Source organism: Mustela putorius, unplaced genomic scaffold, assembly GCF_011764305.1.
Source record: "Mustela putorius furo isolate JIRA1106 unplaced genomic scaffold, ASM1176430v1.1 tig00003853_pilon_pilon_pilon, whole genome shotgun sequence".
Classification (NCBI taxonomy): Eukaryota; Metazoa; Chordata; class Mammalia; order Carnivora; family Mustelidae; genus Mustela; species Mustela putorius.
In genome coordinates, this window is record NW_025422005.1 from 23,235,761 (window position 1) to 23,262,889 (window position 27,129).

Here is a 27,129-nt window from a genome sequence, read left to right on the forward strand (position 1 = left end):
GAAGCGGGGAGAGTGTTGGATTATGGTTAGCACTGTAAATTTTTATCTCCAAGGACCATTACTATTCTGCAGCAAAAATGAAGTGATTTGGAAATATATTGCCCAAGGATCCAAGTCAGACCTTTTCTTGTTCTTCCTTGTTTCTTTAACTTAAGACTTCTGAATACAGTCTCCTTTTAGTACTAAAGAACACAGGCTAGCTGCTCGCTCAGGTTTCTTCTGGTCCTGCTCAGGTGATTGAGAGCGCTCTCAGTCTGACTTCCCTCGTCAGATCTATCCTGAGAGGGATTGCCAGCGTCTCATTTTCAGAGTGACCTCAATTTGTCACCCCTTCTCCCTTGCCTTATATTTACCTGGCTTTCTTGATTTTTCTACACCAGTTGGTAGTGGATTTGTGCCCTGATTGGTGTGGGAGTTAAGCCCCTACTTACCATTAATGTAGAGGGAGGAAGGAAAAAAGAAAAATGGAAAGAATACCTCCTCAGGGGAATTGTGTAATCATCCCAGATATTTGAAAAACTATGCTGTATTCCCCTTCCAGGCACCATCTAGCTTCTGGATCCAGAGTCACAAAGCAGTTTACGCATAGCTTTTTGATGATCTCTTGGGATTATCTTTGCCCCTGAAATAGGGTCTACACAGGCTTGGATAAAATCAGCTCTGTAGTAGCTGTTAAACGGCCGCTTGATAGCACTGAAGGTTCAGGGAGGGTGGGTCCTCTTACCTTCAGCTATGTCCAACCAGGTGTTACTTGAGGCAGAGAAGAATAATGAGAGATGGAATTTGTCTTAGCAAAGGTCAGGCCCTAGGTGGTTGGTTTTGGTGCAGCAGGAACAGCATTGAACAGGGAGGCATGAGACCTGGAGTAAGTTTGAGCTCTGCTGCTCTTTTTGTGACCTTGAGCTACTTCTCTACTCCGGGTCTTTATATCTGCACACGCAGAGCTGGATTTGATGATCTCTAAGGCCCTTGCCAAATCTGACAGTCTGAGTGTTGAGTGCCCCAGGTGACTGCCTGTCTCTCAATGTGTTAGTTTGGATGTGAATGCCACCTTCCTGCCAGCTGCCTAAGAGCTCTCTTCCTGTAGGGCTTGGCCTGCCACTCGGCTCCCTTTGCTAAGCATTCTGCTCTCTGGAGCAGCCTTTCAATGTCGGGAATAAGTTCCAAGCAGATCTTTAAAAATTACTAAGCCCCATTGCTAATGAAAGGCAGCACAAGTCTGCTTCCTCTGCCATTTCCAAAGCAGTGCCAGTGTCTCCCACAGCTCTAGGACCAGCTGCTGGTCTGGCTCTGGTTGAGTGGGCAATGCCATCTTGAGATGACAGAAAATCTGCTCGGAATCCAGCAGCTGCTCTGAATGAACTCAGTAATACTTCTTCAACCAACCAGCCCCTTTCAGGAGCCTCTAGGGAAGCTCCACCTGCCAAGAGGAGAGGCTGCTTCTCCCCTCCCTACGTTTTCTACCTCTCTTCTGCAGGCCACTTCGCAAAAGATTGTTTTATGCAACCAGGAGGGACCAAATATTCTCTGATACCTGATGAGGAAGAGGAGAAGGAAGAGGCAAAGTCAGCAGACTTTGAGAAGCCTGACCCCACGAGGAATTCTTCTAGAAAAAGAAAGAAGGTGAGTGCTGTCTTGCTTTTATTTATCATATTTTTTAGGGTTTTAAAATAAAAATGTACTTTTTGCAGAAATTTTAGAAGTCTTGAAAAACATAAAGAATATTAGGATCTCCTGTAATCTTTCCAACCAAAGAGACTTACAGTATGTTTGGTACATTCCAATCTTTTTACTTGGTAATGATGATAGCTAGCTACATCTACATTTAAACACAAAATTATGGTTGTACTAGGTCTAGTTTATATTATACTTTTTTCATTATATGTATCAAAATAATTTTCCAATATCTTTAAGTGTTCAAAAACTTGATTTAAGAACAACATACAATATTCTACCCTATGACTGTATGATAGTTTATTTAATAATTTTTCTGTTGTTGGATATTTTTATTACTTCCACCCGAAGTCTTTGGCCATATCTCTTACTGTTTTCTTTGGATAAATGCCTAAGTAAGATTACTGATTTAGGGCTTTAAGGCTCTTGATACATTTTATCAAATTGTCTTTCCAGAAAGTACTTCTCTGTGCCCAGTGGTGGATAAGAGTGCCTGTCTCACAGAGTTCTGTCTCCTGTATACTGATTACAGCAGAACAGTTCATAAAACAGACATTATTATGGTGCTGAAAAAGACAGGGCATTTGTTGCATGCCAGCCAGAGAGGGAACGGAAAAAAACTGTGCTGTAGTTTGGTCAGGAAATAGTTGTTCTCATATTGTGTATTATCTTTCTAATTGTGTCCAGCTATTGGGTTTTTGTTTCATTTTGTTTTTTTAAAAGCTTCAGCAATTTTTTGTTGAGTGGTCTTTTTGTTCCAGGTAGTGCAACCCTAGGAATAAAAAAACTATGATCAGGTCCTTGTCCTCAATGGGCATTCCCTACAAATTAAGCATTACTTCATTTTATAGGAAAGGAAAAGGCCCTTTATACCATTTTAAGAACTAGCTAAGTGTATGAATAATAGTTTCTTTTTTTTTTTAAGATTTTATTTATTTATTTGACAGAGAGAGACCACGAGTAGGCAGAGAGGCAGGCAGAGAGAGAGAGAGGAGGAAGCAGGCTCCTGCTGAGCAGAGAGCCCGATGCGGGACCCGATCCCAGGACCCCGAGATCATGACCTGAGCCGAAGGCAGTGGCTTAACCCACCGAGCCACCCAGGCGCCCTGAATAATAGTTTCTTGATCTGTATATTCTCTCCCTGGTGATCACATCCCTCATAAGACTTTAACTGCCTTGATGGCTCCCACATCCCTAACTAGTATCCCACAGGTACCTCAGACTTTGGCTTAGAGTCCCTCAGACCCAGGTTTTAGGCCCTCTGTGTTATAGACCACCTATGTAACTTTGGGCCTTCCTTAATTTTCAAAGGAGGATTGTTGTAGTCTTTGATGACATTGTTCCTTGTGAGGGCATGCCCAGCTCCCCAAGATACATAGAAAACACTGACAAGTTAAGTGCTTAATTAATGTTGGCTGTCATGACTACCATTCTGTCTTCTTCAGCCCTCCTCCCTACACACACACACACACACACACACACACACACCACACACACACCCACTATAAAAACGACACCATCCTTCTATCTTGTTATTACTTGTTTCTGTCCTTCTATCTTGTATTACTTATTTTAATGGCAGTAATAACCTGCCGGAAGGAAACCAGCATGTCATTTGTTTTCCTCTCCTTTCCATCCCGTATCTGTTCAGTCATTGAGTCCTATTAATGGCACTAAGTATTCTTTTCTCCTCCTTCCCATTCCTTCTACCGTGTGCTGCACTCTCTCCTGTCTCTCACTCACAGACTATTGAACTAGCCGAGGGACATTTTATTTGCCTTTCACCTCTTAGTTCCAAGTTCCCAGGAGTTGGGTCTAGGCATCTGATTTTTTTTTTTTTTTAAAGCATCTTTATCTCACTGCTTGATTCTCTTCATTATTATGACTTTTTTGCTCTCTACTTTAACTCTGAATGTTGGGGTGCTCCAAGGCTGTCTTGTTACTCTCTTCTGTTCTCTGACCACCTCCTCTCTGGGTAATCTCATCCTGTCCTATGGTTTTGAATGCTACTTACATGGTAATAATACCCAGATTAAGTATTTGTATCATTATTTTTATCCAAATCTGTAATTCCATCCCTGACTTTCTTTGGCACTTCAGATTTAGAACTCTGTCTGCCTACTTGACATCTTCATCTTATTGTAAAGTTTGCATCAGGCTTAACACACCCTACAGCTCTTTAATTTTTCGATCCAAAGCTGCTCCTTCCACATTTTGCCCTATCTCAGTGAATAGATCACCATTCCCTGAGTTGCTCAAGCCAAAATCTATAGGCTTTGCATTTGGTGTAACTGTTGTTTTCTTTAAATTGTGGTAAAATATCCATAACATAAATTTTACCATCTTAACCACTTAAATTTTTTCTAAGTTTTATTCATTTAAGTAATCTCTACAACCAACATGGGGCTCAAACTCATGGCCCCAGGATCAAGAGTCATGTGCTCTTCCAACAGAGCCAGCCAGGTGCCCCCCCTTACCCTTTCTTTCTTTATCTCTCTCCCTCTCTCTCTCTCTCTTTCTTTCTTTCTCTCACAGAGAGAGAGAGAGAGAGAGAGAGATCACAAGTAAGCAGAGAGGCAGGCAGAGAGAGAGAGGAGGAAGCAGGCTCCCTGCTGAGCAGAGAGCCCGAGGGGAGGCTTGATTCCAGGACCCTGAAATCATGACCTGAGCCAAAGGCAGAGGCTTAACCAACTGAGCCACCCAGGTACCCACCCACTCTTATTTTTAAAGATTTATTTATTTTATTTTAGAGAGAGAGCATGTGCACATGTGTGCATGTGTGGGAGGGGCAGAGGAAGAAAAGTCTCAAGCAGACTCCCTGCTGAGCTAGGAGCTCTATGCAGGGGCTTGATCTCACCACCCTGTGGTGGTGACCTGAGCTAAAATCGAGTCAATACTTAACCGACTGAGCCACCCAGGCATCCACCATCTTAACCATTTTTTTAAAAAGATTTATTTATTTATCTTAGAGAGTGAGTGGAAGGGGCTAAGAGAGAGAATTGCAGCCCAGACACCCACATGGGGCTTAATCTCACGGCTCTGAGATCACGACCTGAACGGAAACCGAGAGTTGGCACTCAACTGACTGCACCACCCAGGCACCCATAACTTTTTTACATGTGCAGTTCTTTGGCATTAAGTAAATTCACATTGTTGTATGGTCATAACCATCGTCTACCTCCAGAACTCTTCGTTTTGCAAAACTGAAACTGTGCCCATTAAACACTGACTCCTCATTCTTTCTCCCTGGCACCTGGGAACCACCATTCTACCATCAAGTGAGAAGAAGAGGTGAACATGCAAAAGAACACAGGCCTTTATTTGGGATCTCAGAATTGCAATTAGTAGATCACAGATTTGTGTCACTCATTTACGGAAAGCCAAGGGTTTTTCTGAGAGAGAAGGAAAGACGTAATTACACGGTGTAGCTGAAGAAGAGAAGAACAGACCCTGCTAGTTTGGTGCTGACCAGCTGAGCCACTTCTCATGCCTGTCTTCTTGATTATTTTACCAGTGCTATCAAGTGGAACTGTCACTGGCATGTCATAATTACCTTCCCTGTCCTCATGTGATCAAATACCAGTCGGTCTGTTAGAGTGTTACGAGCAGCTGCTTATATAGCAATTGCTGCTTCTGTCCCCGTTCAAGAGCCCATCAATTTGGAAAGGAAAATAGAGCTTAAAAATGGAGTCTCTTATGTCCAGAAATTTTAGACAATTCCACATGACTTTCTGTCTATGATTTAGGTAGACAGAGATACCTAGGTATCTCCTATAAGTGGAATAACACAGTATTTATCTTCTTTTTTTGTTTTTTTTTTTGTTTTTTTTTTTTTAAGATTTTACTTATTTGTCAGAGAGGTAGAGCACAACAGGGGGAGCAGCAGGCAGAGAGAGAAGCAGGTTCCCCACTGAGCAAGGATCTGGACCCTGGGATCATGACCCAAGCTGAAGGCAGACACTTAACCAGCTGAGCTACCAGGCATCCCAGTATTGGTTTTTTTTATGACTGGCTTATTTGACTTAGTAAACTATCCTGAGGATATATAGCATGGGTCATTTTCCTTCCCTTTTAAGACTAAATAGTATTTCATTATGTGTACACACTACAGTTTGCTTATCCTTTCATTTGTTGTTGGCCGTTGTGTTGCTCCCACCTTTTGGCTATTGTGAATAATGTTGCTATGAACATAGTTGGGTCAAATATTTCTTCAAGACCTGCTTTCAGTTCCTTTGGGTATATACCGGGAATTGGAGTTTCAGGATTATGTGGTAATTTTGTTCTGACTTAATTTTTTTTTTCTTTTTTTGAGGAACCACTGCACTGTGTTTCATAGTGACTGCATCATTCCTACCAGTAGTGCACAAGATTCCATTAGGGAGTAGTGTTTGTTAATTGTCATTTAGGTAAAAGTAGGTGATGGTGTTGTTCAGTTGTTCAGTTCTATGTCTTTCTCATTTTTAAAAAAATTTCCAGGGCGCCTGGGTGGCTCAGTGGGTTAAGCCGCTGCCTTCGGCTTGGGTCATGATCTCAGCGTCCTGGGATCGAGCCCTGCATCGGGCTCTCTGCTCAGCAGGGAGCCTGCTTCCTCCTCTCTCTCTGCCTGCCTCTACCTGCCTGTAATCTCTGTCTGTCAAATAAATAAATAAAATCTTAAAAAAAAAAAAAAATTTCCAAGAGAGCATTATTAAGATATCCAGTCACACCATGTGTCTTCCTATATAAAACCCTTCAGTGATTTTCCACAGAACTTAAAATAAAATCCAAACTGCCTCCTGTGAAAACAAACTGTCTAAACCTACCAGCTACTGCTTTTAGTAGGCAGTAAATTATATTTAGCCAAAGCATTGTTTTTTTTTTTAATATATTTATTTTTATAGTTACCTTCCACTTAAAGCATGGGATTCAGGCTTTCTATTTATAGTTGTTGTTACAAAGTTTCCCTTTTAGTAAAACATTTTTGTTTTTTCTTAAAGTGGAAATAAATCAGATTTTAAGAACAACTTTAAAGGGTGGGGAGCCTGGGTGGCTCAGTGGGTTAAAGCCTCTGCTTTCAGCTCAGGTCATGATCCCAGGGTCCTGGGATTGAGCCCCACATCGGGCTCTCTGCTTAGCAGGGAGACTGCTTCCCTTCCTCTCTCTCTGCCAGCCTCTCTGCCTACTTGTGATCTCTCTCTCTGTCAAATTAAAAAAAAACATAAAAATTTAAGGGGTACCTGAGTGGCTTGGTCAGTTAAGCATCCAACTCTTGATTTCAGCTCAGGTCATTGTCTCAGGGTTGTGGGATTGAGCCACGAGTTGGGCTCCTCACTCAGTAGAGACCGAGATTCTCTCTCTCCCTCTCCGCCCCCACCCCCATGTGTGGTCTCTTTCTCTCTCTCCCCCTCAAAACAAATTCATAAATCTTAAAAAAAATTTTTAAAGTAAAAAATAAGCAGTTTGTAAACACATCGAGTAAAAACTGTGGCCGTGGGGTGCCTGGGTGGCTTAGTGGGTTAAAGCCTCTGCCTTCGGTTTAGGTCATGATCTCAGGGTCCTGGGATCGAGCCCTGCATCAGGCTCTCTGCTCAGCGGGAGCCTGCTTCCTCCACTCTCTCTCTCTCTGCCTGCCTGTCTGCCTACTTGTGATCTCTGTCTAATAAAATAAATAATCTTTTAAAAAAATTTAAAAAATTGTGGCAATATTATAGGAATGGCACTTGGAAAACACTGATTTTGAGCAGTGGGGATACTATTTTAGTTTGGTACTATTCTCCTATATTTCCAAAGAAATAGAAATTTATAAACCCTACCTACTTCAGGCACTGCCTTCTAGAGGCAAACCTTCAGCATTGCCAGACTTAGCTCAGCTCCCTCACAGAGGCAACAACCTCAGACCCTTACTGCTGGCAAGATTTCTTATTTTTGAACACAGGACTTAGACATACCTTTATTTTTCATGCTGGTGTTCCTAGAGCCTTTTTCATAGAGGTCTGAAGACTGATTTAAAGAGGGAAAAGAGACGTTTCCACTATTTATAACCTCATTATTGAAATGTACAGCAAAAGAGAGGCAACCCATAACCTCACTACTTTACCAGGGTCTATACTGCTGGGGCACGTTTTTTCCACCAACTGTTTTCAGATGCACATTTTACCTAGATACGGTAAAGATGTATATACCGTTTTGTTTCCTCCCTTTTTACCTTGTCATGAGCATCTTTCCATGTTTGCCACACGGTCTTGTAGTGCTCATTTGCAGTGCGATCTAGTATCACGTCAGGTGGATGTGGAGGGATTGGGGGCGGCAGTGGAGAGTGGCACTTCAGAACCCGGGCTGTGAGACACATTGCCTGTGTTCTGATCTCAGCCACCTCCTCACTGGGGATCTTAGTGTAATTACTAGCTTCTCTGAATCTGTTTCCCTGTTTGTAAAATGGGAGTGATAAGCATCTACTTATCACTAAGGTTGTTAGGATGAGGTGATGCATGTGAAACTCTGAGCACCGCGGTGGGATACAGCACAGCCCGGCACCTGTCAGCTATGAGTGGCTGATGCTTAAAAACGGGCTTTGTGGTCAGAGACTGGGTAAGTAGACACTAGATTCAAGTAGTTCATTATATATTCTAGATACCAATCCTTAATTAGATGTGTGACTTCCTGCAAATATTTTCTTCCATTCTGTGACTTGTCAATCTGTTGAATTGTCTTAATCTGTTGATAGTGTCCTGTTTTTATTCCAGATTTACATTTTTATTTTTAATTTTATTTTTAGATTTTATTTATTTATTCGTGAGAGAGAGAGGCAGAGGGAGAGGCAGGCCCCCTGCTGAGCAGGGACCCCCCCCCCCCCCCCAGTGTGGGACTCGATCCCAGGAACCCTAAGATCATGACCTGAGCCAAAGGCAGACACTTAACCCTCTGAGCCACTCACCTGCCCCTGGATTTACATTTTTTAAAAAACACACCTAAAGCTTACCATATTAGCCACTTTTAAGTGTATGGCTTTTTACGGTGGTGTGAAGTACATTCTTGTAATCATGTGGGTGTGTGTTTTTAAGATTTTATTTATTTGACAGAGATCACAGGTAGGCAGAGAGGCAGGCAGAGAGAGAGAGAGGAAGGGAAGTAGGCCCCCTGCTGAGCAGAGGACCCAGTGTGGGGCTCCATCCCAGGGCCTGGGATCACGACCTGAGCCGAAGGCAGAGGCTTTAACACACTGAGCCACCCAGGCATCCCTGTAATCATGTGTTTTGATGCACAAAAATTTTAATCTTGTTGAAGTCCAACTTACCAACTTTTTCCTTTTGTTTCCCATAATTTTGGTGTCATACTCAAGAAACCATTGTTAAATCCTGTCATGAAGCTTCCCCCCTCTGTTTTCTTCTAAGAGTTTTATAGTTTTAACTTCTGTATTTAGGTCTTTGACCCATTTTAAGGGTTTTTTTTCGTATATGGTGTGACTCCAACTTTTTTGGGGGGGGGCATGTGGATCTTTCCAGTTTTCCCAGCACCAGTTTTTCAAAAGAACTGTCCTTTCCATACTGACTGGTTTTCGCATCATTGTTAAAAATCACTTAACCATATATGTAAGGTTTTAGTTCTGGCTGACTACTCTGTTCCATTGGTCTGCTCATCTCTCTGTATGCTCTGCCGCACTATTTTGATTACTCTAACTTTGTAGGAAGTTTTGGAATTGGGAAAGGTCAGTCCCCTAACTTTGTTCTTCTTTTTCAAGATTATTTTAACTGTTTGTGGTCCCTTGAGATTCCAGATAAAGTTTAGGATGGATTTTTTGATTTTTACAAAAAATATTGGGATTTTGATAGGGTTGCATCAGATCTGTAGATTGCTTTGTGTGGTATTGGGATATTAACCATATTAAGTCTCCCAGTCCACGAATGTGGATATTTTTCTATTTATTTGTGTTATCCTTAATTTCTTTCAGCAGCATTTTGCAGTGTTCTGTGTACAAGTCTTTTTGCCTCCTTGGTGAAGTTTATTCTTTTTTAATGCTATTGTCAGTGAATTGTTCTCTTTATTTCCTATTTGGATTGCGCATTGTTAATGTATAGAAAGAAATACACAAACACACACACAAATATATGTATACATACAAATGTATTTGTATATACACATATATGCAAATATGTGTATATACAAATGTGGATATATATAGTTAATGTATAGAAATGCAACTGATTTTGGGGTGTTGATTTTGTATCCTACAACTTTGCTGAATTCACTTAGTAGTTCTAACAATTGTTTTATGAAATCTTTAGGATTTTCTGCATTTAAGATCATGTCTGCAAACAGGTGATTTGACTTTTTAATAGAGCTGGGTATTTAACAGCTATTGTATTTATATATCTGTTTCAAGGATTGTTCTTTCTCTTTCAGCCTTTTAGTGAGTAAACAATATATGTCAGATTCCTAAAGCGGAATATTTCACTTCTGTTGGTCTTTGGTTAAGTTGGTTTGCACTGCTTAATACATATGGTACAATGAGTTATTGCTTTGTTTCTAAAGCTGCTTTGAAATATGTATTTCATTTCACCAAAACAGTTATTAAGGATCTGCTAGGTATGAGGCTCTTATATGAACTGCTTAGTCAACCTGTTATCTTACCCCCCATCACTCTTCACTTAGTAGAGGAATGGTCTGATGAACCATGGCAGTAATAATCGTCATACTTTATTATTTATTATTATTATTTTCTAAAGTGTCTTTGTGTATTTGAACTTCTAACTCATGAGTTGTCTTTGATTAAAAAGTGATCTAGGGAGTTGAAATGTTTAAAAGTTCCTCCTTGATCCCCTCTACCCCCCCGTTTCTACCAGGGTTTCATCTAGCATCATTGTCTTTTCACCTTAGTGTTAATCCCTTCATGATCTTTGATGCCTTGTATTTGTTTAGTGCTGATGGTTTGTAAAATATCTTCATGTTTTTTATTTTGTTTTATCTTTATACACCCCAATGAAGTAGCCAGACTAGGTGTTACTGTTCCATTTTACATATTAGGAAAATGGAAAGGAATGTCTCACCCGAAGCTACACAACTACCAGAGATAGATTCAAAATAAGAACCCAGACCTTCAGATTGCTAGCCCTGTGTTCCTTTTTTCTCTACTGCACTTCAGCCATTATCTCACAGTACCTCAGTTATTTACTCAACAGATGTGTATTGAGTACTTGAGCATGTCTGTTGTGCACTGGTAGGTGCTTGACTTATCAGGACTCACAAGGTCAGTTTTACTCTGTCGCCAGCTACTCTTAGCGACCGTTTGATATTATCTGTTAATCTATTTCTTTTTCCCCTATGGTTCTGTTTCTGTTCACAACAATAAATCAAGATTCTAGGCCTCCTATCTGTTTCCTTTTGCCCTCTAAATCTTTTTTTTTTTTTTTGATAATTTTTAAAACTTCCTTAAGTAATCTCTAAGACCAATGTTGGACTCAAACTCATGACTCTGAGATCAAGAGGTGCATGCTCCTCTGACTGAGCCAGACAGGGACCCCTACCCTTTAAATCTTTGACTTCAATAGGAGATTGACTTTCCTTACCAGAGGAAACTCCTACTGGAAATGGATGTTTTGGGCTTGTGAGATTCAGACACCTGTTCTAGCACTGGTTGGCTCTGGGAACCACATGTGGAACTGAGTAGGTTCATCTGAGGGGAAATGCCTTCAGCAGTCCATGTTGCCGAATAAATTAATGGGTAGCAAGCGTGCCCAGTGTGTGGAAGCCTATGTGATGGGCAAGTCCCATGAATTAAAGGTTGTATACAACACCTACACTCAAGCAACTAAAAGCATAAGTAGAAAGATGAGCACCCAGGGTGTTTCTGGGGGCAGAGGACAGACACCCACTCCAAGGGTTTTATTGGATCACATAGAAATCCAGCAACAGGAAATCAAGTGTGGTTGGGCCACTCAGAACTGGAACCAGAAAGTCAGAAATGGGCTATTGAGTTCTCACTTCTGCTTCTTTACTAGACTGCTTCACTGTCCCACTTTTTTTTTTGCAGTCTGGTGAGAATATCTAAGGTAAAGGAGAAGGTACTAGGCATGTTGGGAAACCAGGAAATGGCCCCAGATAAAGAAAGGATGTCACATGTTCCACATAATGCCTAGCACTGCATTACCGGCTACCTTTGAATAGGCAGCGTCCACAAGCTCTGCTATCTGTAGCTCCTTAGTTCCTTCACTCAGTGAGACCTGCCCTCAGTTGGGAGAGTAACAGAGGCTGAGTCCTGTTGCTGCTGGAAGGTAATAATGAAGGGAACAGGGGTAGGAGCATGGGATCCTTGTAGCCCTGAGGCTCCCACCTTTTTAAATCAAATATACACATAGTGAATGCACATGTTGTCCACATACCGAGTATGCATTGGTTTGGTCCTATATACCCATTCAGTACCATGACAATTTTTGTCCAAGTGTCTGAAAATTGTAAGTCATTTTTTGGGGCATAATTAGAACAAGAGGAAACTATGTATTGAAAATGGAAATGGGCTATGAAGTGGGTGGCAAAACAGAAATAGAGGTTTTTGTAGTGAAGCCCTGGATGATCTTTCCATGAATCTTTGGCCTATACTTTGCAGGCTTCTTTCTTTCACTTATCATATGCCATCATGGATTTTTCTGAATCGGTGCTGTATAAGAAAGCATGTGCACTGAGTATCAGGCTGCCTACAATTATATTGAAATTTAGCCGCACTTGATCCAGAATATAATTTTCTTCTTCCGATGTTGCTACTGTATTTACTCTCTGCTCTACTATCTATAAAAGAACAGATCAAGGATTGTCATCCCTTGGCTGCAGTACTGGATTTTCCCCCTTTTCCAGAGAACTTCTTCAGGCCTATTTGAGATAGAGAGGTTGCCAATCCTGGACCCATTCTGATAGAACGCAAGGTTGTCCAGGGTGGTCTGTTCAAAAGCCTTACGTGATTCGCATTCTATGGAATAAAGTCCGAGTTCCTTGAAGATTCTTCACAATCCCAGCACCGTCTCTGACCAGTTCCTTCCCACACACAACTGTTCTTTAACCTCCTTTGTTAAAAGTGTCTATGTGCCAAACTCTGTTCTAGTCACTGCAGGTATAGTAGTGAACAAACAGGTAGAGTCCCTACCTTCATGGCACTTACACTCTAACGGGTCCCAATGAACTGGTAAACAAATACAAAATAAGACTAATATGCCAAGTAGTGGTAAGTGCTATGGAGAAAAATTAATTTGATGATGAAAGATAGGGAGTGCTGGAATGGGGTTAGTAGGGAGAGGCTACTCACCATCGTAGATAGAGTGGTGAGGGCAGTCCTTTCTCAGAGTGCCATCATTGGGTGGACGTTTGAAGAAAGACAAGAAGCAAGCTCCTCTGAGAAGTGGAAAGCGAGGTTTCACCAAGGGTAGTAGCCAGATGTTCCGAATGAGCTTGGTATCTTTCAGTAACAGTAAGGAGGTCGGAGTAGGCGGAGTGAAGTGAGGGAGAGGAGAGGAAGTTAGGGGAAACTGGATCATGGAGGGCCTTCTAGGAGAATATGAGGATTGCACCTGTCCTGTTAGAGGGAAATGGATGTTGTTAGAAGTCTGACCAGGGGGACAATGTGATCTGGCTTCCCTTTTAGGAGAATTAGTCTGGCTTCTGTGTGGAAACTGGGCAGTCAGAAGGCAGCAGGCTAGTTGGTAGACAATATTAATAATTCCGGTAAGAGATGGTGGTGCTGGAGGTAGTGAGGAGTCAGCAAAGCTGACAGAATTTGTTGAGGGATTTGATGTAAGGTAGGAAAGAGAATAGTTGAGGATAACCCCACAAAGTTTTTGGACTGAGTAACTGGTAGTAAGGTAGGAAAGAGAACAATTGAGGATAACCCCACAGAGTTTTTGGACTGAATAACTGAAGATTTGTGTTGAGAGGAGAAGGGATGCAGAAGTAGGTGGGGGCGTGGGGAGCATTTGGGCTTTAGTTTGAGGTTCTCCCTATGAAGACTGGAGGGAAGCGGAGGTGGTGGGGGGGTAGAGGGCCTGTCATATCCACGTGCACCTACCAAGGGAAGGCAGCTGGATGTGTAGTTTGGAGTTCAGAGGAGAGGCCCACGTAAGAGATAGAAATTTAGGAGTCAGTACATACAGATTGTATTTAAGTAAATCTCTGAGGTCACCTGGAGAGTAAATACAGAGAGAGGGCAGGGCTTTGAGGACTTGAGTCCCAGCGTGTCCCAACTTTTAGAGTTAGGACTCCAACTGGAGGTGGGGACAGACGAGCAAAGGAGACTGAAACGGAACAGCCCGGGAAGTTAGCAGAGAAGTAAGAAAATGTGGTGGAAGTTAGGGAGGAGTGTGTTCTAAGGCAGATGGACTGTCAAGGTATGACTGATTAATCAAGTAAATGAGAACCAGGGATTTGGCCCTGTGGAGGTCATTGGTAACTTGGACAAGAACCATTTCAGTAGCGATGGGGTGACAGTGTGGTTAAGGTTGTTCACGAGGTTTTTTCAATGGAAACTATTACGGCATATTTGTTTATTGGGGGGGATGAATTGGTGAAGGAGGGGGAGATGATACAGGAGAGAGGGGATGATCCTCAGATCCAGGGTTTTGCATACAAGAGAAGGGATGGATCTGGTGCATAGTAAATAGCTACACAGGATGTGGTTTGTCGCTCCTGGTGGCTTGTCGCTCGTTGAAAGATATTTCAAGCATTTGCCTCTTTCTGACTTCCATCTAGCTGGAAGGCCCCAACTTCCTTCTTCCATCAACACTACCACCACCATTCCACCAGCCAAGACCATATTCATGCTTCAGAAGCATGACGCCTGCGTATCTTCCATGAAACCAACCTCAGATTCCTCAGACATGATGGCTTTTTCCCTTGTGTTTCAATGACATGGTTTTTATACTTTTCTTATGTTACTGTCATGAACTCCCTAGTATCTTAATTAGTTTTTATCTTTGATTAGATAATGTGTTTCTTGAAGGCTTATTATCCCTGATTTCTGACCTTACTCAACTATTTTAAGAGAGATTAGTTTAACAGATATTCCTGGCTCTTAAAAGGTACTCAATAAGTATTTGTTGAATGAATGTACTATATAGTTACAAGGAGTTACTCTTTCCCTGGTTTGATGAGGTTGGCTCAGGCTTGGAGGAAAGGGGCCAGGCTCCACTACTCAGTGGGTTAGTAGGTACTCTGAATTCTATTAAAAATTGGCATGTTCTCCTTATCTCCTAAGCAACACAGTATGCAACTCGTGCTCTTCAAAGTGCTTTGTAGGTAGTAAAATTAAATACATATTTGTGAGTTGATTGATAAGCCTTTTTCTTCTGGTCTTATCTTTTCCAAGTTATGGTAAACTAACTGCTGAATTACAGGTAAATTCTATCCAGGAATTGCACTCTATCTTACTTCCCAAAAGTTTACCCCAGTGAACTTCTCAGTTTGAGGATCAATCATTTCTCAAGAGTAATTCTTTTTTTTTTAAATTATTTTATTAACATACAATGTATTATTTGCCCCAGGGGTACAGGTCTGTGAATCATCACGTTTACACACTTCACAGCACTCACCATAGCACATACCCTCCCCAATGTACATATTAGGAGTAATTCTTAAGAACAGATAAAGAATAAATGCTTGCTTGGTTGATTTTGGGCCAAAATCAGAGCCTTTTGGTTGGGAGGTGCTAAGATAGTGCTGCCCATAATGCAGATGGGGCGAAGAGAACATCCACTTTGGGACCCAGCCCAAGTCAGATCCCGGTTCTGCCATGTGGGCAAGTCACCTTGTCTGTCAGCCTCTCTGAACTTACCATTTTTTTCCCTGAAAATATAGGAATAATTATGTCCACTGAATGGATGTGTTGTGAAGGTTAGAGGAGGTTATGTGCAAAGTGCCCAGCTTAGCATCTGGAAAATTAGGTACTTTATAAATGTTTGTGTTATTTCCCTTTCTCAGTTTTTGTTTGTTTTTATCGTGCTGGAGTGCTGCTGACCTGTTGCAGAATGAGAGAAAATGGATGGGCCAGCTGCTGTCACCAGACATTGGCTTTTCCTGGAGAACAGTTCTGAGCAGTGGCTTCTTTCCCATGTCCCCTCCTGGCCTGTCTGCCAGTGGCTTATGCCCAGGGTCATTTTTTTACCCTTTATCTTCTGTTCCACTTCCCCCTTGGATGAAGTCAAGGGACCAGAAGCCAGTGTCACTTCTGGTACTCCATCTTCTCCCGTCTAGCCGCTGCAGTGATCGACGCCACCTGCTGGAGATTTTCTTTGTTCAGAGATTGAGGTCTAGAAGATTAATACCCCTCAGCACTTTCCGTATTCTAGCGGGAGTCCACCTTACAGCCTGTGAATTCTATATATATATATATATATATATATATATATATATATTTTTTTTTTTTTTTTTTTGATCACAAGTAGGCAGAGAGGCAGGCAGAGAGAGGGGAAGAAGCAGGCTCCCTGCTGAGCAGAGACCCTGATGCGGGGCTCCATCATGACGTGAGCCGAAAGCAGAGGCTTTAACCCACTGAGCCACCCAGGCGCCCCAGCCTGTGACTTCTTACAGCCTGCATTTTTGAGAGGGAGGAAAATGAAATAATGCCAGACTCTGAGTTAGAAAGCACAATGACCTTATCACCTGAGTGGTCACTTCACTTTACTTCTCTGAGTTATAGTTTTCTTATATGTAGAATGGGAATAATAATTCCTGAATTTTTGGCCTTACCAGATTCTTATTATAAGATAAAGGATGCAGAAAGCTTGAAAAATGCTCTTTGGACGTAAAAAAAAGTACTCCTACTGTCCTTCCTCATTTATTTATCCAGGGCAGGCCAGGCTTGGAGGCGGGGGGTGCCACACTCCACGTGTGCTTCACTTTCCCAGGACCCTGTCCTACCTCCGGGGCAGGATCTGGTGAGGCTCCCCAGGCCCTGTATCCCGTGATGGGCTTCCACGATCTTGTCATCCGGAAGGTGCAGTCCCATAAGCCAAACTAGTGATTTGCCAGTTCTCAACTGCCCCTAGCTGTGGTTCCTACTGCTTGGTAATGGGGGTCTGGGAAACTTTGGTCCCCTCTCTCTACTCCACTGGAGACATCAGGAAAGAATTCTGGTTAGGGTAATCTCCTCTCAACACTTTGATTCATTTGCTGTGGATATGTGGCTAGACTGTCAGAACATTCTGGGAGTTCTCTGAAATGACAGAATAATACTTACAGCTGCGGCATACTGCCTGCTGTGTATCAGGCACTTAGTGCCTGGTAATTGGTATTTATCTTGTTTAATCCTCACAGCATCCTTTGAACTAAGTATTTATTATTTGCAGTTTACTGAAAGGAAAACTGAGGTTCAAAAAAGCTAAGTGTCTGTTCCAAGTTACACAGCCATTAAGTGGCAGCTGGAATTTGAACTTTATTCTGTCTTATTCCAAAATCGTTGGCGCTGACCACTGTACCGTGAGGCCTGCCTCTGCTCTGTAGAGGGAGGGGCTGGTCATGTGCTTCTGAGGGAAGCTCAAGAGATTTCCAGTCATCCAGTCTGTGTGCAAACCCCTCCCTGTGTGATCTGGGGCAGGCGGCTCTCAGCTGGAGCTGTAGATACTCCCTCATTACCCCTTCACCACAGACAGGCAGCCTGGGTGCTGTTCTCCTCTCCATTTCACACTTGAGGAAAGTACGCCTCAGGAGATAAAGTGACTCATCCTGAGTTACAGAGGAAGGATCGGAAGTGGCAGAGCCAGAACTTGAGGCTGGGTCTACCGCCTGCTTCGGTGTTCGTCCCTCCTTTCTCACGGCGGGCTCCTGAGGCACACGGCCATCTGCCAGTTTGGGAGCCTGTAGGGGGAGCAGGAGCTGCGCCTCTTCAGTACCCTCTCTTCGTTCTCCCTCAGTCTCTGCTTCTTAGAAACCTTCCTGAGGCAGTAGGAACATTTGAAATTCAAGGAAAAGGTTACATGTTGCTTAAAAACTGCTTGAAGCCCTGCGCACAGAAGCCTGGGAATCTGCTGCCCATCTTTTGTGTGAGTTGGTGTTGCTACTTCGGCAGCACCCTGTGGTGCTTATAGTCGGAGAAGAGAAAGTTCTTTCTGGGCTTTTCTCTTCATCCTTATAATCTTCCAAGGTTGTTGTGTTGGAGATGATGCACACCAAGGGCAGCAGCTGGAGCCGTACTCATTGATGGCAGCGGCCTCTGCTGGAAACCAGAGCAGGAGTCCAGGGCCCTGGAGCTCCCACCCAGTATGGGCCCCTGGGCATGTGAGGCACTGTCTCCAGGCAGACTGGGTGACCTCTAAGGACTAAATTCCTCCTCAGTATCCTGTGCTTTTTTTAAATAAAAGGATGCCTTTTTTTTTTTTTTTAAACCTAACTGGACAGAATTACATGAAATAGAAAGTAAAAGACTATGTTCTTTCCCCCATTCATTCATTCCTGAGGTAACTTGTTGCCAGTGTCTTTTCTGTTGTTCTCTGTGCATTTTAAATATATACAGGTACATGTAAATGTATGTGTATGTGTATATTTATTATATGCACACACTATATAATATGGTAAGCACCCCAGAATCTGGAATACATACTATATTATGACGTGGTCCTTTCACCCATTTGGGGCATTTTGTCTTATTAATACTTGGAAGACTTTATTCTTTTTAATTAGTGCTTTGTAATTTTTAAATTTTTATTTTTTTATATTTTATTTGTCAGAGAGAGTGAACACAAGCAGGGGGAAGGGCAGGCAGAGCAGGCAGAGGGAGAAGCAGGCTCCATGTTAAAGAAGGAGCCTAATGCCGGACTCAAACCAAGGACCTTGGGATCATGACCTTAGCTGAAGGCCGTCACTTAACTGATGAGCCACCCAGGTGTTCCTCCTTTATAATTTATTAAATGATCCCCTATTGATTATATGCCATGATACTCTAAAGCAAATGTATACATGCAACATTGCTTTTAAATTTTCTTTTCAGGAAAAGAAGAAGAAAAAACATAGAGACAGGAAGTCGTCTGACTCGGACAGCTCAGACTCTGAGAGTGACACAGGCAAGAGGGCAAGGCACACATCAAAAGATAGCAAGGCAGCAAAGAAGAAGAAGAAGAAGAAGAAGCACAAGAAAAAGCACAAAGAGTGAGAGTGGAAAGAGTAGAGGGGGTGGTTGAGAGGAGGAGGTACCAGGAGCCTCGGTGTCTTAAGCCCTGGCTCCCAGAAAGACTCAGTAGTGTTAGTACGACCTCCCACCCCACTGACTCCTCACCCACGGGGGAGATGGCTTCCCCTCGTGCAGCAGGCAGGTTTGGGAGTTAGATGTCAAAGCATCTGCCTGAATGACTTGTTAACTTATCATTCCTGGTCCCTTTGCAAGTGACCCCTGCAGCTCATCCATTCATTCACTTCAACTTCCTTTATTCGGCAGGAGGTCCTGTTACCCTCTCCAGCTGCCACTGCCAGAGCCAGATTCCTGCACAGGAGTCCAGGCTGCAGCCACAGGTACTGCTGTGGAGGCAAGTCTGGCTGTAGTTGGAACAGGGATGGGCCCCTCCTTGTTGGGTCTGCCCTGGGCTGACTGGTGAGTGATCCCTGCGGCATCTAACACGGGCCAAGGGAGACCAGCAGGATGAGGGAGAACATGGTAAGAAGTGGTGCTCACTTTTTCCATTCCCCCTAACGTGATTCTCCCATGCTACAAGTGACAGCCAGAAAACCGTTGTTTGCAGTGACTGAGCTTGTGTGTGACATTCTGCCAGACCACTGAACCAGACAGCTAAAGCCAAGTTCATTGCTTTACTTTGTATTTACTACTGTGTGAGTCACTTGGTTCCACTTCAGGTCTCTGCTTAAATTCCTGGCACTAAATGGAAGTGTTTTTGGTTTTAAACCTGCTGAATGTTCTTATTACTATAATCCCTCTTCCTGGTAATTTAGACTTACAAGTCACCAAGTCTGCATTAGTTGACAGAAAAACATTTAATATGTTACTTCAGACCTTGGAGAGAGGCCCAGCTGAGATATAGAGCCAGAGACACTGACAGGTCACAGCCTTCTTAGGAGATCACTTATAAGCCCTCTCTTCTGTAATGATTAGATGACCTCTTCTCCCAGAGCTGATTAGAGAACTGGTTAAGATTTGTAACCATGAATGGTCCAGGGCGCAGGCGGGAGCTTAGCTGTCATCTTGGCCAGTGGGCATTGGCTCCCACCACCAGGCACAAGCCTGCATGCATCCCGTGTCCTGACCCTGCATTCTGGAAAAACAGACCACAGCATCGCACAAAAAGTAACTTTCCAAACCCAGGGGCCCGCAGTGCAGAATGCGCCTGATCTGACAGTTTAGTAGCCAAGCCTAGGGAAGCCCTGCCACTGGTTCATTATTCCAGACTGGACTCACTCATGTGGCCTTGGGGAGGGACAGTGGAGAGCCCAGGTGTGGGAACAGCTGTTTTATGATGGAGTGGGTCAGGTGACCAACTACTACTGCCTCTGAGACGGTCCATTTCGGTCTCATCCAGTGCTGCTTCTTCGTGACCTTCAGGCAGTTGTTCCTGCCTGTTCTCCAACACACAGGGAAACTGAGACTCCCAGAATCATGTCACCAAAGGCAAAAAGGCAGTCTGGTGACCTTGACTCTGCTTTATTGACCTTAGAGCACCCTCTGGATGCAGTTAAAAAAACAAACATACACAATGGGAGCCAGAAGTGGACCCAGGCTGGTGCCACCTGACCCCAGACGTATTTCCCCAACCCAACCAAGGTGGATTTATACAAAATGCCGAGGAAAAAATGAGGCAATCTGGTGCTGAGTCCAGGGCTAGCCGACTGGCAGAGGAGCAGACAGTGAAGGAGTGGGCAGGTCATGCCTCTTTCTCGTAAGTACGAGTGCAAACTGCATTTCCATGGGTGAGTGTCTGGAAGGAAAGACAGAGCCAGATTAGGGCAGGGGTGAGGGCACTGAAGGTACTGGGGCAGTCTCCATTCTGATGGGGAGAGCCTCTGCCTTCATCCCAAGAGTCTCCCTGGGATTCGCCACCTACTATGTGCCAGGTTCTTTTTTGTATTTTTTCCTAATACACCAAGCTTTTCATTTATTTAGGCACTTAATTCCTCTGCTAGAATTTTGGGGAAATGACCTGTGAGAGGGGAAGTGACTGGTCCCTGTCCCAGGCCGTCGCTCTCTCTTGCACCATTCCTCTAGTGCCTCAGATGGTGCCTGGCACATCGTAGACAAACAGGTGAGTAAGAATGTCCAGACTCTCTTGGAGAAGGACTGTCCTAGGCCACCAGTTCTCCATTCCTTCCCTGACAAGCCAGAGGCTTGAGCCACCATCGTCCATCCAGCCTCGCATCGCGGAGCCAGGCCCGTGGTTTCACCATAGTCCGGTTACCCAGTGAGTGTTTGGTCCCGCACAGCACATGCCCACCAAAGGCAGACACCTCTTCTTAACTCTGCAGGGACCCCTGCTCACCGTGATGCAAGAATGTAGGGAGCAGTGATAGCTGACCCAAGGTCTGCAGGGAAGACGCTGCTGGGGTGAAAACCTGAGGTCCTACAGTTAGGAAGCAGAGACCACGGGGCTGCTGCCTCTGCCCTGGATCTGGGGGTGTTCAGTCATGGCAACATTCTTCTAACAAAGTCCCCAAATTTGTCCTTAAACAGACTGATGGGCCAGCCTGATTGTCCCCTCCTAGGCTGTCAGGTACTTGCAGGCCAGGCATGCAAGACACTGGGAGGCAGTGGGGCTGGAATGAGGTAAAAGGGACTGCACTGTCATTGCCCTGCCATCACCAGTCTCTCCCTGCCCAGAGGCTTTCTATGTGGCAGCACAGTCCCAGAAGAAGAGGGTATTAGGAGCCTAGGATCTAATTTGGCTCTTCTGCCTTTCCCGGGGTGGGGCAAGGTGGCAACACAGGAGGAGACTAAGGCTGTGGAGCATCTGAGCCCTCTGCCTCACCTCTAGGATGCTCTATGTTCTGCATCAGGGTCAGGGTCTCCGGCATCCCAGCAGCCCGCAAGGTTGGTGGTGTTAATGCCCATTTTACAATGGGAGCTGGAGAAGATGACTTGTCTTAAGTCATGTAGCCCATAAGCTGAGATGTGAAACTAGGCCTGTGTGAGGCCAAAGCTACCACACAGAATATTCCCACCTAATCCCACCCCAGCCCTGCCTCTACCCCCATTGATCCCATGGGGGAGACCCTGGCCTTCCCAACAGGCTTGACTAAAGGGGCAGTAATGGTAAACAACTCCGGGAGGCTCCAAAGTTATCCATCTTACCAAGATAAGTTTCCCATCAACTAGCTCCCGCACAAGTGTTGTCTCTTGCCCGTCCCACTTCTGCACGTGGACAAGTTTGCCTCCATCCAGCGTCACGGTGGACTGTGGAGAGAGGTAGAGGCCTGAGCTGTGATCTGAGCCAGGAGTGCAGGACAAGATGGTGTCTGGTCACTGGGGCCACAGAGGACTCCGCCCTGTGCCCCAAAATGATGATGGTGCCAGGACCAAAGCTCAGGTGGCCTGCTTCCAGCATGGCCCCAAAGGCTGTCTTGTTCACCTCCAGCCTCTGCTCCACGACTGCCTGGCTGGGCCCTTCAGGTGTTGGTAAGTAGGCAGAGGCAGGCAATATGGTGAGCCAAACAGCCTGGCTCTGAGAAGTGCTGCTGGTCTTTAGAATGGACACTTATCCCATCTTCACACGACACCCACAGCCCTAGAGCCCCTAGGAGACAGGGGCGTGTCTCCTACATCCCTGGGAAAGACTGGTGAGGAGTCCTGAGACTCTCCAGCCTAGTGGTGATCACACACAATGTCTAACAGACCTTGGGGTGGAAGGTATTGGAAAATAAGCTTCCCACTTTGTATTCCTATCTCTTCTTGCTCTACATCACGTGGCCCCTTCAGCTGACAAGTAGACAGCAACTGCCAGGTCCAGGGACTGGGTGCCCTTGGAGTGTTCCAAAGCCCTGGTCAGATGCCCACTTAGTCTTCTGGGCTCTGCCAACCTACATCAGCTGGTTCTCATTTGGCAGCTCTCCCAGATCTCTTTTCTTTAGGAATTTGGGGGCTCTGGGTCAGGCTAGGGGACCCTGGCTGAGCAGGATTGAGTACGAGAGTCTGAGAAGGCTGTGTTTATGTTTGGAGCAGCATGGGGAGTGAGTGTGCATTCTTGCTCCTACTTCACTTCTCATGCCCATCCCCCAAGCTTTTTGCCTACTTAGATTATGTTAAGCTTAGGCATCCCAGAGCATTATGGTTTATTAGGGTTCTTGTCCCTCAAAAAGGTGGGCTAGTCAAGGAAGCAGATGCATGTGATATGACAGCCACCTGTCTCCAAAGTAGAATGACATCTTTGGGCACCACCTCAGCTCTGCTGCCAGGTTCTCCACAAGGAGAACAGACCCTATCCTGTCTTTTCTGGGGCAGTTGTCAGGAAGCAGAAACAGCTGAGGGGCAAAGTGATAGGTTCTGCTGGAGGATACTGCTATAGGGACCCTCTTTAGAGGTCAAAATCCCTTTGTTCTGTCTCTGCCATGCCTGGCCCAGGGGCTGGGAGGCCTGAGGCAAGCAGCAAAGACAGCCATCACAGGGTGACAAGCCCTGAGACTGCTGGTACATGTCCCCTCTCTACTTGGGAGGAGAGGGGCTACAGCTTGGGAAGACGTACAAACACACCTTAGAGGATGCCCTATCCAGAACATAGCTTTTCCTGGCTGCGGGCTGGCAGAACTAGAAATAGTTCCTCAGGCTCACTGGCCAAGCCTGGGAGGTGGAGGTTGGAGAAAAGGAAACATCTTGAGCAGGTCTCCACCTCTTGTCCCTCGCTGCCTCCTTTGCTGGAGGCCAGAATGACCTGTTCACTCAGAGAAGAGCTCTGAATTCTCCTGGGCATTGTTCCTAAAGTACTTGAAATCACAGCCATGGCCACATAACTCTCCTGTCTGCAGACTGGAAAGAAACCCAGAGCTCTTGGATGCCATGCACAACATCATCCAGCTGGAGCTGGAGTGGACACTGAGGTCAGAAGAACATCCAGGCTCTGTGCCGCCAACTCCCATAGGCACCAGATACTCCTCAGGGAGGGAGGGAGGAAGCCCAAGGACAGGGCTAGCATGCTCCTAGCACCTGGGACATGCCTGCACTGCACAGGCTTTATGCCCCTTTTTCATTTCAATCCCCCCAAATCACCTGCCCCTCAAGGTACAGTAACAGGGTGCCAGGTCTCAAGGTCTCTCAATCCCCAGACTCTTATGACTCACCTTGACCTTCCTGTCATCTGCTGTTGTCTCATCGAACTCCACCCCTAGCTTGAAGCTGATCTCTGTGTTCTTGAAGGTGCTGTGTGTTTTTACGATGATAGTGTCCCCATTCATTTCGATGATTGTGGTAGGCTTGGTCATGCTGGCCACCTGCCTGGTAGCAAAACCCACACCTGAGGGCAGGGGGAAGATTATGAGCATGAGTCGAGGGGAAAGGCAGGGTACAACGACCTCAGGGAACAACTCTCAGGCCTGGATGTAGGGTAGAAGGAAAAGTACGAGAACTTTCAGAGACTCTGTTTTTTAAATTCAGTTTTCTTGTTAGCTCTGTGCAGCGAAGAGACCCTTGATTTCATGGGGCAGCTGAGAAGCCTAAGGGACGCAGGCATGCCACAGCAAGTCACAGCAGATCTGAGATTAGGACGAGCTATTTTCTGAGTGGTAACAAACGAAAGTGTTTTATCTCATTCAGCCCCTCGTTCTCCCTGAAGGCACGATGCTATTATGTCCACTCACAGATGCAAAGACCGAGAGTTCAAGCCCAGGCTCACAGGTCTGGAATTCAAATGCAGAACTGTTGTGAAGAGCTCACAGAACTGCTCAGCTACAGTCTCCCAAGGCTGGAGCACAGGGCTCCCTTCAAGGGGACCTGAGCAGCTTTCCAGCCACGGGCTGAGGCAAGAAGAGAAATGTGGACCTTGCCTTCCAAAAGCCTGAGGGACGACAGGCCTTTTCCACCTTTGGAAGTTTTTGCCCTGAAACACACCAGTGCACTTGTCCCCTGTATATGGCAGAAGGGATTTTCAAGCCCTCTTCTCCATGACCTAGGGAGGACGTTGGCAGAAGGGAGAGTGTCTCAGTGTACAGGTTTAGGAGAGGCCCGAGTGCTAGTGCAGTTAAGGACTTGAATCCAGGTATCCTGGCTTCTGGTCTAGGCCCTAGGGGGAGTCCCCCACTGACCACAGCACAACTTCCCTGAGTGTCCTGCAAGAGTGTGAAACAAAGAACTCCAGCAAAGCCTTAACCCCCTTAGGTTACAGCTTCCCCAAGAGGTGAATGCCAGATCTGGATATGAATCTAGTCTCCAAAATCTCTGGTTAGCCCCTGCTATCAGAGTGAGACAGGCTGACCCCAGTCCCCAGAAGAGAGCAGGGCCTTGTCACCATGCAAGGAACTCTGTTTGCTTCGGACCTACCCAGAGGTGTGGTGTGTTTGAGAAAGGGAACCACTGTGGAATGAGTAAGGGACTGAGCCAAGAGAAACTGAGACCAAAATGGGGCCGATTTTGGAGGCTCAGAAAGAGCTGGGTTCTACATAGAAAGGAAGTGGACGCTATTTACAGAGAGAGCTGAGGATGCTCTTTCCTCCCCCATGGACCTCTCTCATCCTTTCCATCTGTGTATGGAGAAAAGCAGGCTGGATGGATTCTCAGCCCTGTAGCCCAAATTTGCTCCTTATTTGGGGCAAAATAAGGGAACAAGTGTGGTAAGGATGTTGCAGCTCACTTCAGGGACACAGGTCTTCTTCAGCTGGAATGTCTGCTATGGGAGGCTTGGAAGGAGGGGCTAACTCTGGGCATCTCAACTTCCCAACAGCTGCCCAGGGCCCACTGCTGCAAGAGGGGCTACTTTCCTGGAGTCAGTGGGCATAGTACCCAGCAAACTATGGCGGGGCATGAGAACTCGGGCCCCAAGAACCAACACTTGTGATCCCTATTTCAGGAACGGGTTAGGAACAGAAGGGAGAGGTTGGTCCCCCCACCCCCCAACCCCTGATTTGGGTAACTGCCAGAATCAGTCCCCCTTCCCTAGTAGGAAGGCATGGAATGTAGCTCAGCTGTGAACAATATTCTGGTTTCCTTGTCCCAACCCAGGAGACTAGGATAATCTCATAGCTGGGGATTTAAGAGAAAGGGTATCCACCTTCTCCATCTAAGTCCCTACTAGGAGAGGAAGAAGGGCGGAGGTCAATCATTAGGTAAGCAGTTCCTACCACTCCCACCCCCAGGGTCCGTAGTGGAAACTGTTGTGGGTTGCACATCTAGAAATCCAGGTTTTCATATCTGATGTGGGACTGATCTGACCAGTTTCTACTCTTTCTGGGTCTCAGTCTCCCCATCTGTCAGACTAGGCAAGGCATGGGGTATAGGTATCTCCAAGGACTTCAGATTTTAAGCACTCTGAATCTTTATTCTTCCCCATCTGAAGAATCACACCCTCCTAGACCGAAGACCCTCCCTGCATCTCACAGATCTTGGCCTTGCTCCAGGACCGTGCTGCATCGGAAGTCCAGTGGTTTTCTCCACCAGACCCTTCCCCCAACAAGTGGCTGAGCCAGCACGTGATGGGTCCTCTTGCCCCAGCCTACCACTAGGCTCACTGACGGTGATTAAAGCCTAATATCACATCACTGCAGGATAAGGTCAGAGACTCCATGACCAGGGAGAGAGCATTCTCCAGCAACCATGTTTCTCTAGTTCAACATGGAGGGGCAGGGGTTGTTGCTAACTGTGCAGGGCCCCTATCTCGCCTTTTCCTCATCCCATTCACCCCCTTGTTCCTCTCTCTTCCCATCTCCCTCCTCCTAGGAGTTTCCTCCTCTCTAAGCTTTGCCATAGTACACTCCCCATCTGCCCCGTTCCCTTTCCGTATTCACACTTTCCAGTCCCTAAACCACTCATATTCTTGCTTTTTCTCCTCCAGCTAGCCTCCCACCTTATGCGATAAATGCTCTCTTTTTACACAAACCCACCTCTTTCCAGACACTATGTATACCCCTCTTCCTGGAAAGCGCATCCGTGCCCCAACATCAACAGATACATCTTACCTCCCTACACCTCCCTGTCTGGGAATCCCTCTAGCCCGGTTCAGACCAGAAAGTCCCCTTCCGATAAGCCCCCTTCCAACATGCGTGCCTTAGACCAGGCTGCCACCTGCTCCGCGTCCCCCTGTTCCCCAGCGCTGAGCAGGAGGGATGCAGCAGCCCTGCCGGCACTAGCGAGCGCTCGAACGCTGTGCACGGCTGCGCACGCGGCCAGGCCCTCTCCAGCCCAGCATCCCCGAGTTGCGCTCACCGAGTGACTTCATGTAGTCATCGAAATTCTTGCTGTCCACTAGCTTCCAGGTGCCTACGAAGGCGTCCACCATGGTGAGGCTGGGCTAGGCCGAACAAGGACAGAACAGGCGTGCAAGGACTCCGGGACCCACGGTTCCCAGCCCGCGCTGCCTCTTTAAATAGCCC

The 27,129-nt window shown here is 45.5% G+C and overlaps 2 protein-coding genes across 2 annotated transcripts in view; one reads left to right on the plus strand and one right to left on the minus strand.

The window, feature by feature from the left end:
• ZCCHC17 (zinc finger CCHC-type containing 17) overlaps positions 1–19,516 on the plus strand; it is a 56,349-nt gene extending 36,833 nt beyond the window's left edge. The window contains exons 7-9 of the mRNA XM_045064096.1: positions 1,478–1,623; positions 18,611–18,768; positions 19,055–19,516. Of these exons, the coding sequence (XP_044920031.1) occupies positions 1,478–1,623; positions 18,611–18,768; positions 19,055–19,211 (461 nt within the window). The 3' untranslated portion in view covers positions 19,212–19,516. The remainder of the gene's footprint in view (positions 1–1,477; positions 1,624–18,610; positions 18,769–19,054) is intronic.
• A 737-nt stretch (positions 19,517–20,253) lies between these two features.
• On the minus strand, positions 20,254–27,116 carry FABP3 (fatty acid binding protein 3). Its single transcript, XM_004740951.3, has 4 exons — positions 26,963–27,116; positions 23,890–24,062; positions 21,911–22,012; positions 20,254–20,543 (listed from the first exon to the last, which is right to left on the minus strand). The coding sequence occupies exons 1-4, from the start codon at positions 27,033–27,035 to the stop codon at positions 20,490–20,492; spliced, it is 402 nt and encodes a 133-aa protein (XP_004741008.1). The 5' UTR covers positions 27,036–27,116; the 3' UTR covers positions 20,254–20,489.
• Between the last annotated feature and the right edge of the window lie 13 nt (positions 27,117–27,129).